The sequence below is a fragment of the Rosa chinensis genome, chromosome 5 (assembly GCF_002994745.2).
Source record: "Rosa chinensis cultivar Old Blush chromosome 5, RchiOBHm-V2, whole genome shotgun sequence".
NCBI lineage: Eukaryota > Viridiplantae > Streptophyta > Magnoliopsida > Rosales > Rosaceae > Rosa > Rosa chinensis.
Window position 1 is genome coordinate 59,185,346 of NC_037092.1, and position 16,248 is coordinate 59,201,593.

General features: G+C 37.8%; 2 protein-coding genes across 3 annotated transcripts; both read right to left on the reverse strand.

Moving 5' to 3' along the window:
- Positions 1-551: 551 nt before the first annotated feature.
- On the reverse strand, positions 552-2,426 carry LOC121049044. Of its 2 annotated transcripts, XM_040505472.1 has the most exons (6): positions 2,137-2,426; positions 1,987-2,002; positions 1,762-1,878; positions 1,427-1,547; positions 1,237-1,267; positions 552-1,164 (listed from the first exon to the last, which is right to left on the reverse strand). In XM_040505472.1, exons 3-6 carry the CDS (start codon positions 1,830-1,832, stop codon positions 782-784), a joined length of 606 nt encoding a protein of 201 aa, XP_040361406.1. In that variant the 5' UTR covers positions 1,833-1,878; positions 1,987-2,002; positions 2,137-2,426; the 3' UTR covers positions 552-781. The 2 variants fall into 2 exon arrangements, with proteins under 2 accessions (XP_040361406.1, XP_040361405.1); XM_040505471.1 differs by having other exon boundaries at positions 552-1,267.
- Positions 2,427-5,268: 2,842 nt separating this feature from the next.
- Positions 5,269-6,357, reverse strand: LOC112163749. Its single transcript, XM_024300020.1, has one exon. The coding sequence runs from the start codon at positions 6,355-6,357 to the stop codon at positions 5,269-5,271; it is 1,089 nt and encodes a 362-aa protein (XP_024155788.1).
- Between the last annotated feature and the right edge of the window lie 9,891 nt (positions 6,358-16,248).

A 16,248-nucleotide genomic window follows, 5' to 3' on the forward strand; every position in this document is an offset into this window, starting at 1 on the left:
ATGCTTTTAAAGAAACATATCACAATGTTCCCAAAATGCAAAACTCATCAGACGACACAAGACTTTTATTTTTTTATGTCGTCTGAAAAATCAGACGACAGAACACTTCTGTCGTCTGATGCCCCCAAGAGACGACACCGTACTAGACGACACATTTTTGTTCGTTCAGACGACAGAACAGTTCTGTCGTCTGATGCACTTTTTGGCATAGTGACCCCACCACCAGTAGAAGGTAATATGTCACAACAATGCCTTCTTGGAGCTTGCAACTGTTTGATGTCAAGGTCTAGCTTTTGTGATAGCACTCTGACCTCCTCAAGCTTCCTGGGGGAAGCCATGTCATAGGAGCAATTTTGATAAGACTTCTTATAGATGCTCATGATTCCATCCTCTCTCATTGACACATTTTTTTTTTTAAAGGAAGAATTAAATTGCACAATGTCAAAAACTGTACAAGATAGAACAGAACAAAAACAAAAAAAACTACTAGCTAAAGGGCAGCTCAAGGACATGTAAATTCTAGTAGCACACCCGTAAAAGACATTAGCAATTAAGCACTTGCAGCATGATGTGAAAAATGTTGCAGCAGCCAAAAGGAGAGAACAACAGCTGCAAAAGAAGAATAATGCAGCAGAAGCACTCAAATAAATTATAAGGCCACCCAACTGCAGAATCAACCCAGTGAAGAACATATTGGCAGCAAAACAAGGAGGCAAACAAGCATATGTTTGCATTACCGGGAGGAATCAATGAGATAGAAATCCATACAACAACAAGCACCTCAACAACCATTAAACAAGCCGATATTCTGGTAGACCACAGAGGTTTCGCCCATAAGCACCCATTGCATTAGTGTGGCAAGAATCCCACCAGTGCAAACCCACACTATCAACTCCGATATTGTCCAACTTGTCGGCCACTTGATTACCTTCCCTATAAATATGGGAGACTCACACCTGCATTTTTTCAAGAAGAGCATGGCAGTTACTCCATTGAGTTGCCAATCGCCAAGGTACACTGGAGGGGGAGAAGATAGAAAGTGAATTGCTAAAGCTGAATCACATTCAATCCAAAGAGAAAACCAGCCCTTCCTCCAAGCAGAAGAAACAACAAGGTAGATTGTAAGGAGCTCTGCTTCCAGATCTGAAGCTAAACGCATTGGACCTGCAAAACAACCGATGTAAAGACCTAAGTGATTGCAAAAAATACCACCAAACCCCGCTAAACCAGGAGTACCTTGAGCTGCCCCATCGGTATTAACTTTGACCTGAAAGAAAGAGGGATTTAACCAATTAACTTCAATAATCTTAGGAGCCATGGGGAGGCGTCCACTGACCCCAATCGAACATAGGATAAGTAGCTCATTGCTAGAGTTAAACATAGTTTCTAGATTTGAAGAATCAATTTCCTGAATGTGTAAACTCACAGAGCGAAAGATGGATACAGCTGTGATGATAGTGTCTTGAAACCTCAATGCGTTTCTAGCATGCCAAACTACATAGACCACAGCTCCAATCATGCCCCACCAGAGCAATTGTAATTGGGAACTGAAATGGCATTGAAGTGGGTAAAATAGGCTTTCTATGTCATCAAAGGATGCAGAGACATGAAATAGCCGAAAAAGATTGCCCCAAATAAACCGAGTAAAAGGACACAGAAAAATTAGATGACTAATTGACTCTGACTTCAAGCGACAAAGAGAACAAACTGACGCCAAGGAAAAACCTCGATGTTGTAGCAGGTTATCAGTGAGCAACTTACCATGCAGTAATTTCCAAAGGACAACAGAGTGTCGTGGTCGATACGAGGAAGACTAGACCCAAGAAGCCCATGGAACCTTTGGATGATGTATTCGCTTCAAATCATAAGCTTGAGCAACTGAAAGCAAGCCATTACTAGAATCACGCCAAATCAACTTGTCAACAAACTCGGGTGAAATTGGAAGAATTGTGGCCTCAATATCATGGAAAAGAGCAAGCCACTCACCTTGAATATTAGGGGGCTTAGACCAAGATCCATCAACAATAAAATCAGAGACTCGCGAAGTAAGTTTTTCACCAAGCGATAAAGGAATATTAAATCTTTCCACAATAGGTTAGTCAAGCCAATTATCATGCCAAAAATTTATATCTGTACCTCTTCCAACAATCCATTTAGATCGAAGCTGTATATCAACATAAAGCGGCTTGAATCCCGGCCAGATAGAAGAGCGTTTATAATAAGAACATGGTAGCCCTACTCCATTAAAGAAACGACCCTTAAAGAAAGTTCTTGCAAAGGAATTAGAAGAAAAGAGATCCCAGAATTTTTTCAACAGAAAATCTTTGTTCAGATTTGGAAGATGCTTAATTCCAAGGCCACCTTTAGACTTCGGCAAACAACATTTCTTCCAAGCCACAGTGGAAAATCCTTGTAGAAGCACATTTCCAGTCCAAATAAAATTACGGGCCCAAATACGAATTTGAACCAAAACTATGGAAGGCCAAGCATAAATTGTAAACCTGTGAGAAGCATACTCAATACAACTTAATTAATCAATGTAATACGACCAACCATAGATAGGGAACACCCACGCCAATGAAAGGAACAACTCTTGACACGGTCAACAAAGGCTTGGAAGTAGGCACGTTTAGGCCTTCCAGTGAAGATTGGGACACCAAGGTAAGTAAATGGGAGTGTACCGGGAGTAATTCCCAGCCATGAATAAATAAGTGGGCGACGAGCAAAACTAGCTCGACCCAGATAAATATTGGATTTTCCCTTGTTCACACGCTGACCAGAATTAGTTCCGTACTCCTCAACAAGAGACCAAAGATTAAGAAGGCTCGCTTTGTCACCTTTAAAAAAAACCATTAGATCATCTGCATAAAAGGCATGGCTTGGAGCTTTAATTCCACGTGGAGAAGAAATAGGTTTAATCTTGCCAGTAGAGACCAATTCAGCTATACCTCTACTAAGCACCTCCTCAGCAAGACAAAAAAGAAGAGGAGAGAATGGGTCACCATGTCGGAGACCCCTACTGCAACTGAAAAAACCTACAGGGGAGCCATTAAAAATGATAGATAGGTGAGTAGAAGATAAAATAGAAGTTATCCAACCAACAAATTGCTCATGGAACCCAAATGCCAAAAGAACTCGGCGGAGAAAATTCCAATTTAATGTATCAAAAGCCTTAGCGACATCCAACTTGATGACTACATTTCCATCCTTGCAAGGAATATCAAGTAAATTGATGCACTCAGAAAGTCAAGAAAGGAAAATTCTACAATGTGTTAACGTATGACATGTATACAATTGCCTTAAAAATGGTAAAATGAGTCCTCAAAATAGTAATATTAGTCCTTAAAGTAGTAACATGAGTCCTTAAAGTGGTAAATTTTCTTAGTTATCACTTGAGTCCTCAAAATAGTAATATTAGTCCTCAAAGTGGTAACATGAGTCATTAAAGTGGCAAAGTTTCTTAGTTTACTATATGAGTCCTCAAAATAGTAATATTAGTCCTCAAAGTGGTAAAATGAGTCCTTAAAGGGATAAAAATAGTTTATGTATGAAAAATATTAACATACCAAAGCTTTACCCGTCAAGAAAATGCAATCTGATATTTGACGCCCCTTGATAAAGGCATACTGATTAGGAAGGATGATGCGTACAGCAATTGGAGAAATACGATTTGCCAAATTTTTTGTTATAATCTTAAAATTAAAATTTGCCATGGAAATTGGTCTAAACTTCGAGATACATTCTGCTTCCTGAACCTTAGGTATTAAGGCAACAAAGCTTGAGTTTAAATTGGGTAGGATGCAACCAGACTCAAAAAATGACAAATTGCACGAGTCACATCAAAACCCACCAAATCCCAGCAAGCACGAAAGAAATGACCTCCAAACCCATCAGGACCGGGAGCACTATCGGGGTCCATTGAGAATATTGCAAGCTTAATTTCCTCCAAGCTTGGGACCCTTAAAAGACTATCATTTTCTAATGATGTGACCAATAAGGGGATTAATCGAGATACCAGACCACTATCCATCGTAGATCCATCCTCACTAAAGGATTTTGAGAAGTGATCGACAACATGAGTGCGGAGAGAATGCACATCATCCACCATCTCAGAGCCCACATGTAACCCAGAAATAAAGTGACGAGAATGGCGAATTTTTGCAACAATCTGATAGTAAGTAGTATTTCTATCACCATTTTTGACCTAACGCTCTCGAGATTTGGAAGACCAGAATTTATCTTGAAGATTAAGAGCATTACTAAGGAATAGTTGAGCTTCTAGCTCCTTAGCATGACGTTCATCAGTGAAACCAGAAGTGGAAATAAGTAACTGAATTTTTTCCAATTTCAGACGACCTTGATCAATTGCAAAGTTAACATTTCCAAACACTTCTTTGTTCCAGACTTTGAGAATAGACTTGATGTGTTTAAGTTTTTGTTGTAGCACAAACATAGGGCAGCCTGAGAACTGGAGAGAATCCCAATTTTCTTTAACCAAGTCATAGAAATGAGGGTGATCTAACCAAACTTTTTGAAATTTAAAAGGAGATGGACCTTGAGGTGAAAACTTGGAGCTAGAGACCAGCAGCGGATTGTGGTCAAAAGAGTGACGAACAAGAATGTTGCAACTCAATATAGGCCAACAATCCAACCAAGGAAGAGTACAAAAGCATCTGTCAAACAACATTTCGATATGAGCAGAACCTCTTCTACCATTAGCCCAGGTAAAAGGAGAGCCCTTAAAAATCGATAGGAACTAAACCACAAGAATCCACCATGGTCTGAAAATCCTCACACGAAGTAGAGAAATAGGTAAATTACCACCTACTTTTTCATGAGCGCCAAGAACTGCATTAAAATCCCCAAGAAGTAACAAAGGACCAGAAAAACCTGAGCAAGCTTGAGCTAGGGAAGTCCAGAGGGGACGACGTCTCGAGATTGTTGTGGTGGCATAAACAAATATGACTCCATGAGTGACAGTACCAACTTGAAAATGCAAAAAAATGTGCTGACAAGAAGAAAAAACTACAACAGGGGTGATAACATTTGCATTACAAAAAATCCAAATATTAGGGAGAGTATTACCTCGGTCATTGACACCTACCAAAGACATACCAATAGACCTCTAAAATGATGCATGGATACGAGTGACAGAGGTCATTGGTTCAGCTAAACAAAGAATATCTGGAGAATGCTTGAGAATTAAACTTTTCAGAGCACGTCTAGTTCGGCTATTCACCAAGCCTCTGATATTCTAAAAAAGAATCTTCATTGAGAAGTATGTGAAGGGACCCCATCAATAGAGGGGTTTGGATTCCTGAGCAACTGCTCTCGTATCTTCTTCCTTAAACATTTCCTATGTGAACGAGAGAGGATTTTATTATCTCCCAATTGCTCCAAGTTAAATTCATTATTGAACTCAGTCCCAGACATCCAAGATTGAACTAAATTGAAGTCCCTTTGGGCTGTAGGAGGTAGTAATGGCCGAGAAGATGAAACCCCCAAACTTGGGGATGCGACTGGTGTGAAGCTAGGAAGGTAGGGAAGACTAGCATTGTGATCGTCAGATCGAGATTGCCTCTCATGAGGTGGCACTTCAACCATTAGATCAATCCCTGGTATAGAGGAAGTCAAAGAATTGCTGACATAAGTGGGAGCTTCTGATGTGACATAATTAACACGTTCCTTGACATAAGTCGGATCCTCCATAGCAGAAAGAATAGGTTGTCCCATAACACGATCAATGCTGTGAGCAATGATAGGTTCATGCACAGGAGAAACTTCCTCTGTTGCCACTCTGTGGCCAATGCCATTAGAATCTTCAATCATTGCCTCATTATTAGCTAACTTCTCCGGACTATCAGTGGCGACAACTGATTGTGGAGGCATGCCCATTTCAGGTCTATACAATTGACGATACTGTCCAGCAATGGATTTCTGTTGGCCCTGGGATTCTGGTTTGGTTACTTGCTCAAAGACTGCAGAGCTTTTCTTTAGAGAATGGCAAGTGCTAGCATTATGGCCAAGAGCACCACGGTGTGAGCATAAGCTTTCGAAAATAAGCTCAACTGGAAATTCATGACCTTCTCGCTCTACCATAAGTGAACTGGGTAGGTCCTCGGAAAGATCAACATCGACAAGAATGCGAGCAAAATAACCAAAAGCCTGTTCTTTGTTGGCTTTATCAAGTTGGAATGGAGTCCCAACTCCACGACCAATTTCAAGTAAACGTTGTGGGTGCCAGTATTCTTGGCTAAGCCCAATAATTCGTACCCAAATTTGAGCATGTATATTAGGGAAAGAGTTACCTGGGCGAAAATCCTGGCGCCATTGTGAGAGACGGAAGATGCCGGACATGAGAGTGCAGGTTCCCTCGCCCCAAGCACGCCGTATATCTTCTTGTCTCAAAATGAAGATCAAAATATCCCTTCCCCAACGGAACAAGACGCCATGGAGCAATAGGTTGCCACAGACGTTGCAAAGCTATTTTCAAAGTTTCAATTTTCATGGGCATAGATCCGTTCCTTAGCAGTAGACGACCAATTAGATTGGTTTTGAACAACTTCAGTTGTTCCTGATAAAGGTTTTTGCTGATTTTCATATAGGTTTTGTCCCCTCGCAAAGTCGGAGCGGGCAATTGACTGAGCCTTACTGATGCTTTAACAGAATCTGTTAAGATGGAAGCAAAAGATCTCGCCTTTAGCCCAGTAGCCAGTGAGGAAGGGCCAGACTGAATTGGGGGGACTGGTTTGGAGCTTTGTTGTTCGTGGCCTGCGAGGAAAGACCAGGGGCAGACTGCCATGGGGCTGAAAGCCATGGCGACCGATTTAAATTCTTCACTCTGAATTGGGGGCGCGTGCAGCGCGTACTGACGTCAATAACAATGACTCAATAATTAACATGCACCTGTGTATGTAGCAGCTAGCGAAACTAGAGAAACCATTGAAGTACGTACAAATACTGTTTCATTAGTGAAGCACTGGAGTCCTACGATTTCCAACTAACCTATATCATACAAGTTACCCTACAATACCAAGCTTGTGGTAGAGTCAACGCCGATTTAGCCAGTCGATGAGCTATTACATTGAAGCGTTTCTTCACATGCTTCCAAGAGATTAACTCAAACTCATTCATTGACAATCTCACTGCATCTAATACTTCTCTAATCTTGTTAAGGTCCCAACCGTTTACCTTCAGTCCATCAAGCACATTAAGGGCATCTCCTTTTATCTCAGCGCTCCTTACCCCAGCTCCTTGCAGTAATTTAGCCCATGCCACAATGTAAGAGCTTCAGTTGCTGTAGGAGTGAGAGGAAATGGCAACGGCAAAAATAAAGCCCCATGAGACATCCTTCTGGATTCAACAAAGCAGCCCTCAAGCCAACACTTTCAGTTTCTTTACTAACAGTCCCATCAAATTAAGTACAAAACTGGACTAGAAGAATTACTAATTTGTATAGCCATATCTCCAGCTCGTATCGCACTTGCAACCATACAATTGTTGCTGCCCATTATCTTGGATAGCTCCACTTGCCAGTCTAGGCACCTTTGAAGAAGAATCAGTGGATCCAACTCCAACTTTCTAGAAGGACGTCGTTCACTAGCCCAAATAGTTCTAATTTTGCTTGTACCTTATTCGGCCACTATGTAAATCAAATCAATAAAAGATTGTTCCTTCCATCTTTTCACAACCCCTCCCAACCAAGTATTTTTCCAAACCTTCCTAGCGTTTTGACACCCCCACAAACTATGCAAGACTGACTCTTCTGCACCACCACACCTACCACAACCATCAGATGAGCACACTTTGCGTTTAAACAAACACTCATCACAGGGCAAGAATGCATGGCAAGCTCTCTAAAGGAACAACTTGAATTTTATTAGGGACCGTAAGCCCCCAGATAATACTTGTTGGAGAAATTACAATAAAAAATTATAACTTCTCTTGAGAAACTCGTTGACAAAAGGCTGAGGCGCGGGTATCTCGCTCTCTTTAAGGAGATTCAAGCCCTCTGCAGAACAATGTCGGTGCACCAGAAATCTCTTGACTTGTCCCCTCTAGGATACAATAGCCCAACAACAAGTTGTACGTGTGACTCACACCGATCTGCACAAATTGGAGGAACCCAAAGCTCCACCAAAAGAACACATTTCTTTGGCCAAAAAACACACAAGACGCTTTAGAATTTTTGTGGGGAAAGTTGATGGGTGAATAATAGAGTAAATGTTTTGTATATCTAAACATGCAGCAAATGATGCTATTTATAGGCTCTTAGGACACTCCCTACATTTAATAGGGTAGTAACCAAATACCATAGGTTACAAGAATTAAAACCCAAAATAAATCAAAATAAAACACCATGAGTTACAAAATAAAATTCTGAATTTAAACATACAAATAAATTCAGAATTTAAACACAAAATAAATTCACCCAAATTTAATTTCAATAATAAATAAAATATTAAAATGTTACGACATTCCCCCACTCACTTTAATATTTTAAAAAACAAATATAAACCAAAGTTACCGGCCAAAGACGAACCATTATGCGTCATGAAGGCGTGCTCTGCATTGAACCTTCACTTAGTTAAATAGCAATCTCTACTCCAGAGTTGATAATGGTCTCAGACTTGAACTACAACTGCTTAAGGAAAAATAAGAACTACTGCTCACACATAATAATTCAGGTGTTAGTATGAGCTTTATTAGCCAGCACGTTACGGCCTTGTGCTTATCTCGGTTTTCATGAGTGCATTTCAAGAATAAACCCAATTCTCATAGAGAGCGGCCCCACTCTCACACTCATACAGGTAAAATCCGTCAAAGATGCTTTTGTAACTATGACATCCCATTCATATGAGCTACACATTTTATTAAGAGTTTTAAGTGAACTCAACCTTCATATACGTTACAAGATTAATGCACTTACATCATAGGGATGAGTAAGAAAATATAATGCATTTTTCTTACGGCCACCTTATGATTCGTTTTTCCCATTGAACCCAGTTTTTAGGATCTCTAATCACTGGGTTGGGCGTCCTCATATATGGCTCATGATGATATGGGCTTCAATCTCATCCCCCTCAATGTACTCCAGACCTTTTCTCTTGCCAAGCTCCTAGTTAAAGGATCTGCAAGATTATCACATGCTTTAACATAATTCACATTAATAATTCCATCACTCAAATATGATCTCACAGTACTGTGTTTTCTTTTTATAGGTTTGGATTTACCGTTATAATAACTGTTATTTACTCTACCAATAGCTGCAGTGCTATCACAGTGAATCAATATAGGTGGTATAGGTTTTTCCCACAAGGAAATTTCATGCAATAAATCTCTCAACCAATTTGCTTCTTCACTTGCTGAAGCTAGAACAATAAGTTCAGCTTCCATGGTTGAATTAGAGATTATTGTTTGCTTCTTTGATTTCTAACAAATAGCACATCCACCTAATGTAAAAATATAAGCAATGGTAGAGAGAGAATCACCTGACAGAGTATTCCAATCGGCATCACAAAAGCCTTCAAGTACAGCAGGATATTTTTTATAAAATAATCCATAATTTTTAGTACCAAGCAAATATTTCATAACACGCTCAATTACATGCCAATGTTCTTTACCTGGTTTACTTGTGAACCTGCTAAGTACTCCAACTGCATACGCAATGTCAGGTCTAGTGCAGTCAGCTGCATAGCGCAAACTGCCAATTATGCTAGCATATTCCTTTTGATTAATCACATCATTTTCACTTTCAACAAGAAATAAGTGAACACTAGAATTAAAAGGAGTAGACACATGCTTATGGCCAACATAATCATATTTCTTTAAAATTTTCTCAATATAATGTGACTGATCAAGAAAAATACAATCACATGTTTTTGTTATTTTCATGCCCAAAATAACATTAGCCTCACCAAAATGTTTCATATCAAAATTGCTCTCAAGCATAGTTTTTGTCTCATCAATTACATTCAAATTTGAGCCAAAAATTAACAGATCATCCACATAGAGGCTAATAATAACATGTGAATTTTTCCAAGATTTATAATATATGCACTTGTCACATTCATTTGATTTATAACCATTTTCAATCATGCAGGAACCAAATTTTTCATGCCACTGTTTAGGAGCCTGCTTTAAACCATAAAGGGATTTAGATAACTTACATACCTTGTGCTCTTGACCAGGTTCTATAAAACCTTCTGGTTGGTCCATATAGATCTCTTCATCTAAATCACCATTTAGAAAAGTTGTTTTCACATCTATTTGATAATAATCAAATCATGAATTGCAGCAATAGCAATCAATAATCTAATGGATGTAATCCTTGTAACCGGAGAAAAAGTATAAAAACTGTCTAGATTAGCTTTTTTCTTAAAGCCTTTAGCAACAAGTCTAGCTTTATATTTGTCTATACTTTCATCTAGTTTGAGCTTTTTTCTAAGGACCCATTTACATCCAATGGTTTTAAAACTTGTTGGTAAATCTACTAATTTCCAAGTATTATTAGAAATTAGAGACTCTATTTCATCATTCACAGCCTCTTTCCAGAAAATTGCATCTGATGATGATAAAGCTTCATGTAAAGAAATAGGATTTTCCTTAACATTATAAATATAATAGTCAGGGCCAAAATCTTTTTCAACTCTAGCTCTCTTACTCCTTTTAGGTTCATTGTCATAAGTTTCTTGTACATGTAAATTAGAAGAAGAAGAACTAGGCTGGGTAAAAACATTTTTCGATTTAAAAGGAAATTTTTCTTCATGAAAAATTGCATCACCAGATTCAATCACAACATGATTTTCAACATCAAGAAATCTATAGGTTGCACTATTTAAAGCATATCCAACGAAAACACAAGTAGTAGCTCTAGCACCCAATTTTGGTCTTTTAGGGTCAGTTAACCTCACAAAGGCTAGACAACCCCAAACTCTAAGATAACCCAAATTTGGTTTATGCCCCTTCCACATCTCAAAAGGTGTAATTTTTGTATTTTTATGTGGCACTCTATTCAACACATAACAAGCAGTTAAAACTGCTTCACCCTAAAAATTAGAGGGAGCACCTGAATCAATCAACATGACATTTGTTAACTCAATCAAAGTTCTATTTTTTCTTTCTGCCACACCATTAGATGCAGGTGAATAAGGTGGAGTAACTTCATGAATCGCTCCTAAAGATTGAACAAAAGAATTGAATTCAGAAGAATCATATTCTCTCCCTCTATCACTTCGGATCCTTTTAATTTTTCTACCAAATTGATTTTCAACCTCAAGGAGGAACTCTTTAAATTTGGCAAAAGCATCACTTTTATTTTTCAACAAATAGACATAAGCATATTTAGAACAATCATAAATAAAAGTGATAAAATACTTGTTACCTCCACGAGTTAAAATTCCCTCAAATTCACACAAGTCTGTATGAATTAATTCCAATAGTTCGGTATGCCTTTCAACATTTTTGTGAGGCCTTCTAGTAATTTTTGCTTTACTGCAAGTCTCACATTTTTCAAAAAAAATTTGCACTGAAGGAATTAAACCCAAGTTACTCATGATTCCCACATATCTACTATTTATATGACATAAATGTGCATGCCAAAAATTCAAAGAAGAGAGCATATAAATTGAAGTAGATGCTTTATTATTATTCTCAACATTCAATTTGAACATGCCATCACAAGCATAACCTTTGCCCACAAATACACATTTTTTGGTAATCACATATTGGTCATATTGCATAGTTTGTTTAAAACCAGCCTTATTAAGAAGATAACTAGACATCAAATTTTTTCTCATGGAGGGTGTAGGCAACACATCTTTCAAAGTTAGCACCCTACCAGAAGTAAATTTGAGTTCCACCTCACCAGTTCCAAGCACATGAGTAGTATGTGAATCTCCAAGCATAACTGTTTTGGGCTCCTTAAAAGGAGTGTATTTCTTGAACCAATCTTTATCATAGCAGATATGTCTATTAGCACCACAATCTGCCCACCATCCTTCAACACTTTGAACCATATTTACATCAGTTATCATTGCCACATATGGTTCTTCAGTGACGTGAGCTTGAAGAACAGCCTCACGTTTTCGATAATTGCAATTTCGAGCAATATGCCCACTTTTGCCACAAACATAACAACAAGTATATTGTTGCTTATTTTCTGAAGGAGGATATTGGTTCTTATTCACATAGCTTGGTTTGTCTTTATTCTGTTGGTGAGGTTTGCCAACTTTTTCATACTTTTCTTCTTTGGCTGCATATGAGAGTTTTTATGAAAATAACCATTGGGCATATTATTATTAGAAGATACTAAATTTACCTTGGAGGTGTCATTAATGTTTGTATCTTGCATAAGAACATCTTGACCTCTTGCTTCCTCCTCAACGCGGATGCGAGTGATTAAAGTCTCCAAGGAAATCTCATTTTATTTGTGACGCATGGATTTTTGGAACTCTCTACATGTTAATCTACAAAACTTCTCAATATTTCTTTGAATAATAGTGAGTAAGTCATCATAATCATACACATTATATAAGAAATAAGTCAAGCGATAAAAAAGAATAGTTACACTCATCTTTCTCAAGTTGAGATTTCCCATATTGTCATATGGTTTCTCTTGTGCATGCTCCATCTTCGATGAATCTCCTTAAAATTGTTAGAGAAATTACAATAAAAAATGATAATTTCTCTTGGAAACTCGTTGACAAAATGCTTAGGCGCGGGTATCTCGCTCTCTTTAAGAGATTCAAGCCATCTGCGGAATAATGCCGGTGCACCAGAAATCTCTTGACTTATCCCCTCCAGGATACAACATCGCAACAACAAGTTGTGTGACTCACACCAATCTGCACAAATTGGAGGAACCCAAAGCTCCACCAAAAGAACACATTTCTTTGGCCACAAAACACACAAGACACTTTGGAATTTTTTTGGAGAAATTTAATGGGTGAATAATAGAGTAAAGGTTTTGTATATCTAAGCATGCAGCAAATGGTGCTATTTATAGGCTTTTAGGACACTCCCTACATTTAATAGGGTAGTAATCAAATGCCATAGGTTACAAGAATTAAAACCCAAAATAAATCAAAATAAAACACCATGAGTTACAAAATAAAATTCAAAATAAATTATGAATTCAAACGCACAAATAAATTCAGAATTTAAACACAAAATAAATTCACCCAAATTTAATTTCAATAATAAATAAAATATTAAAATGTTACAACAATACTCCATACATTTTTGGAGTTGGATTCACCATTCCCCACCTCTACAACCCGTACTCACTCCCACCTGCTTTAACTCTATCCCTAACCAATATTGTCACACCCTAACCCGGAAATTTGCAATTTTTTTTTCTTTCCAGAGTAAGGGTGTGAATAGCTTTTAATTGTCAAAGATAAGAAACACTTTGGCAAATAAAAACTATATTGAAAAAAATGAGAATCAGAGAAACTCTTTATTACATAAGTAATTACTTACAAGAGAAATAAAAGCAAGCTTAGAAAATAAGCTTTATTGTACAAAGATAAACCAAAACATCAAACTAAAAATTTATTTCTCCTTTTCCAACAACCAGATTTCCAGAAATTAAACTCTAACCCTCAAAAGCATGATTTGCACAATATCATAAAAGGGGTGAGCTTAAATCTCATTAGAGCAAACCTCATACATATAATTAGTAATGATGCAAGACAGAAAATAACTCCTTATACTCCAATTGTTAGTAATCTTGTACTAATCTCGGTCACCAGTGTCTTCTTGCCAAACAATAGATCGTTTTATCAATAATAATTGAAGGGGCTTCTCTCCCCAAGTGTATATACCATTGGCTGACTTTGCTGGTCCCTTACGAGTATTAGACTCAACTACACAACCATTATTACTCTTTCTTCAAGCTAGGATCAGATAAAACAACATGATGATGAATTAAGCATATATATATATATATAATTTACACAGTATAAACATTCTGATCAGCAGCAAATATCACTCAAAATCATATCAATAGACTGATATAATCAAACTTGAGGTTCCCCAAAACTTCCCCTACCTTAAACCTGATTTAGTAAAGCTGAGACTTTGTTTCCAGACCTCTAAAGACTTGTCTCCGGTCCCTGCTATTTCCAGATTCTCTAACTTGTTTTTCTGCTCTCTTTTCTAACTTTTGTTTCTTACTGCAGGTAAAGGCTTCTTTTATACTAGAAGATGTAATAATTAGAATCTATAAGTAGACTAGCCACCTCCTGCTTAGCTTAGTCTGTTAGATAACCATTGGAAGCAGCTTACTGCTAGCTCCTGCTTAGAAAAATCATCTGAAAATTATTCCAAACTGCCAGCTCCTGCTTTGAGCTTGTTGCCCAAGTTTTAAGTTGCTCTAAGAGCAGCCACTTGCTGCACACAAGTAACTTTATGTCTGCAGACTCTTAATTGTGGTTAGAAGTGTGTAAACATGTATTTTCAACAAGCTACTAGGTGACACAGCAGTTTAAATAAAACAAAATAACATTCCAGATTTTCTTTTCTTCTTCTAATGTGTTTTTGGGCATGTGTTGCAGGTTTTAACAAGACTTCCAGCAAAAAAAAAAATCAAGAAGAGGGAACCTAACGAGCTAAAGACAGTTGCTAGAATTTTTGTACTTTTGCACAATGTAATGGCAGCAAGTCAAGGAAGCTAAAAGTACAAAACATAAATAAGAAATTGATGTATTGTGACATTTGGAAACATGTATTAATGTAAATATAGTACTTGTAGCTGTCTATGTAACCTTATTGTAACCAAGCACAATCTGTACTATTTTTTTTTCTTTTCCTTTTTGACAAAGAATGTAAACAGGTAAAAGTTTGCTTTTGTTTGTAAGAAACACTTGTGTTATACTCTAGTATTTTGTTAACAGAAGCTAGTTGGTTTTTGAGTTATAAAAACAAAATCAGCAGGGATCAAGCAATTCATCATTCATGACCCTATACACAAAGCTAGACCTCTATATTTGGCCCTTCTTTTACTAAAACAATAAGTATATAGCTATAAATAGTTTAGAAGTAGAGTAAACCAGACTAATTAACTTAAATAGAGTTCATGTCTTCACAAATACCCTGACTTCACAGTATATTAACCGTCCTTTATGTAGTGCCAGATTGCCAAATCACCCCCACTTCTTTCACAAAGAGGGATAGACAAAATTTTCTTCATATCCACAGAAATAAATTGTTTCGAATAAAATCAACATTTCACATACCTGGTTTCTCCATCAGCTAATTCACCATAGCATTACTATCCAAGAATCTAGGGCGTAACCACCAGAAAGGACCAAGGTGAAGGCAACTATTTGTCCTCCCATATCCTCGTTGTAACCCATTCCCAATATGCCATCGAGTGCCAGCACATAAGAGTTCCTTTCCCCACACCAAACTCCTCCAAATAAAGGACAATTTTGGACCAACCAGTGCTGCTGCCCAATTTCCACCAGAAACATATTTTGCCTGTAGCACAAGGTTAACCAAAGACTCCGCTTGCAAGCAATCCTCCCAATGGTCTTCGCAAGAAGTGCTTGATTAAAGCACTCAATATCTCTGAATCCCAGTACTCTTGCTGGCCTTCTTATTTTTACAAAGCATATCCCATTTACACAAGTAGATACCTTTTTTTTTACCACCCGAACCCCACCAATACTTAGCTACCTTAGATTGATAAGTATGACAAATACCTTTTGAAAGAGCCTGAAAACAGACATAGTGTAGGATGGGCTAGCCTGAGCGGCAGCTTTTACCAACACTGTTTTACCTACCTTGGACAACAACAAATGATGATCGAGCCGTTCATGAATCTTCTTGAACATTTCTTTCTACATAATGTTTTTTTTTTTTTGATCAAATAAAAACTTCATTAATAATGAATTGCTTACAATGAGTTTTAGGCAACATCTCTTACATAGAAATGGCCACTAGACTTCACACTGGAACTCTATAATGACTGACTCCAAACTGGCACTACAACTAAGTGGCAAAGACAACAAACGCAGGAGCAGTGAATCCTTGATCCTTGACATCTCACCTCTCGTCAAGCCAATCAAAACTCTAAAACTAAACAACTCACTTGTGTCAACACTAACTCACTAACCAGAGTCTTCCTGACCAGCTTTTGATCGACCGAGTAAATACTCGTTGTGACCGAAATCCGACCAAAAGGATTGCTGAACATTCAGACCTGGGACTGAAGAAACCCAACATCACCTCCCTATTGTCAAC

What these genes read in the sequence shown, in the direction of transcription:
- LOC121049044 (XM_040505471.1), bottom strand. Translation starts at nt 1,832, where the DNA reads ATGGGCTTCTTGGGTCTAGTCTTCCTCGTATCGACCACGACACTCTGT. An exon ending in CCTTTGGAAATTACTGCATG is followed by an intron (nt 1,548 to 1,761) that starts GTAAGTTGCTCA and finishes ATGCCATTTCAG; the next exon opens with TTCCCAATTACAATTGCTCT. An exon ending in CTGTATCCATCTTTCGCTCT is followed by an intron (nt 1,268 to 1,426) that starts GTGAGTTTACAC and finishes TCTTTCTTTCAG; the next exon opens with GTCAAAGTTAATACCGATGG.
- LOC112163749 (XM_024300020.1), bottom strand. Translation starts at nt 6,357, where the DNA reads ATGTCCGGCATCTTCCGTCTCTCACAATGGCGCCAGGATTTTCGCCCA.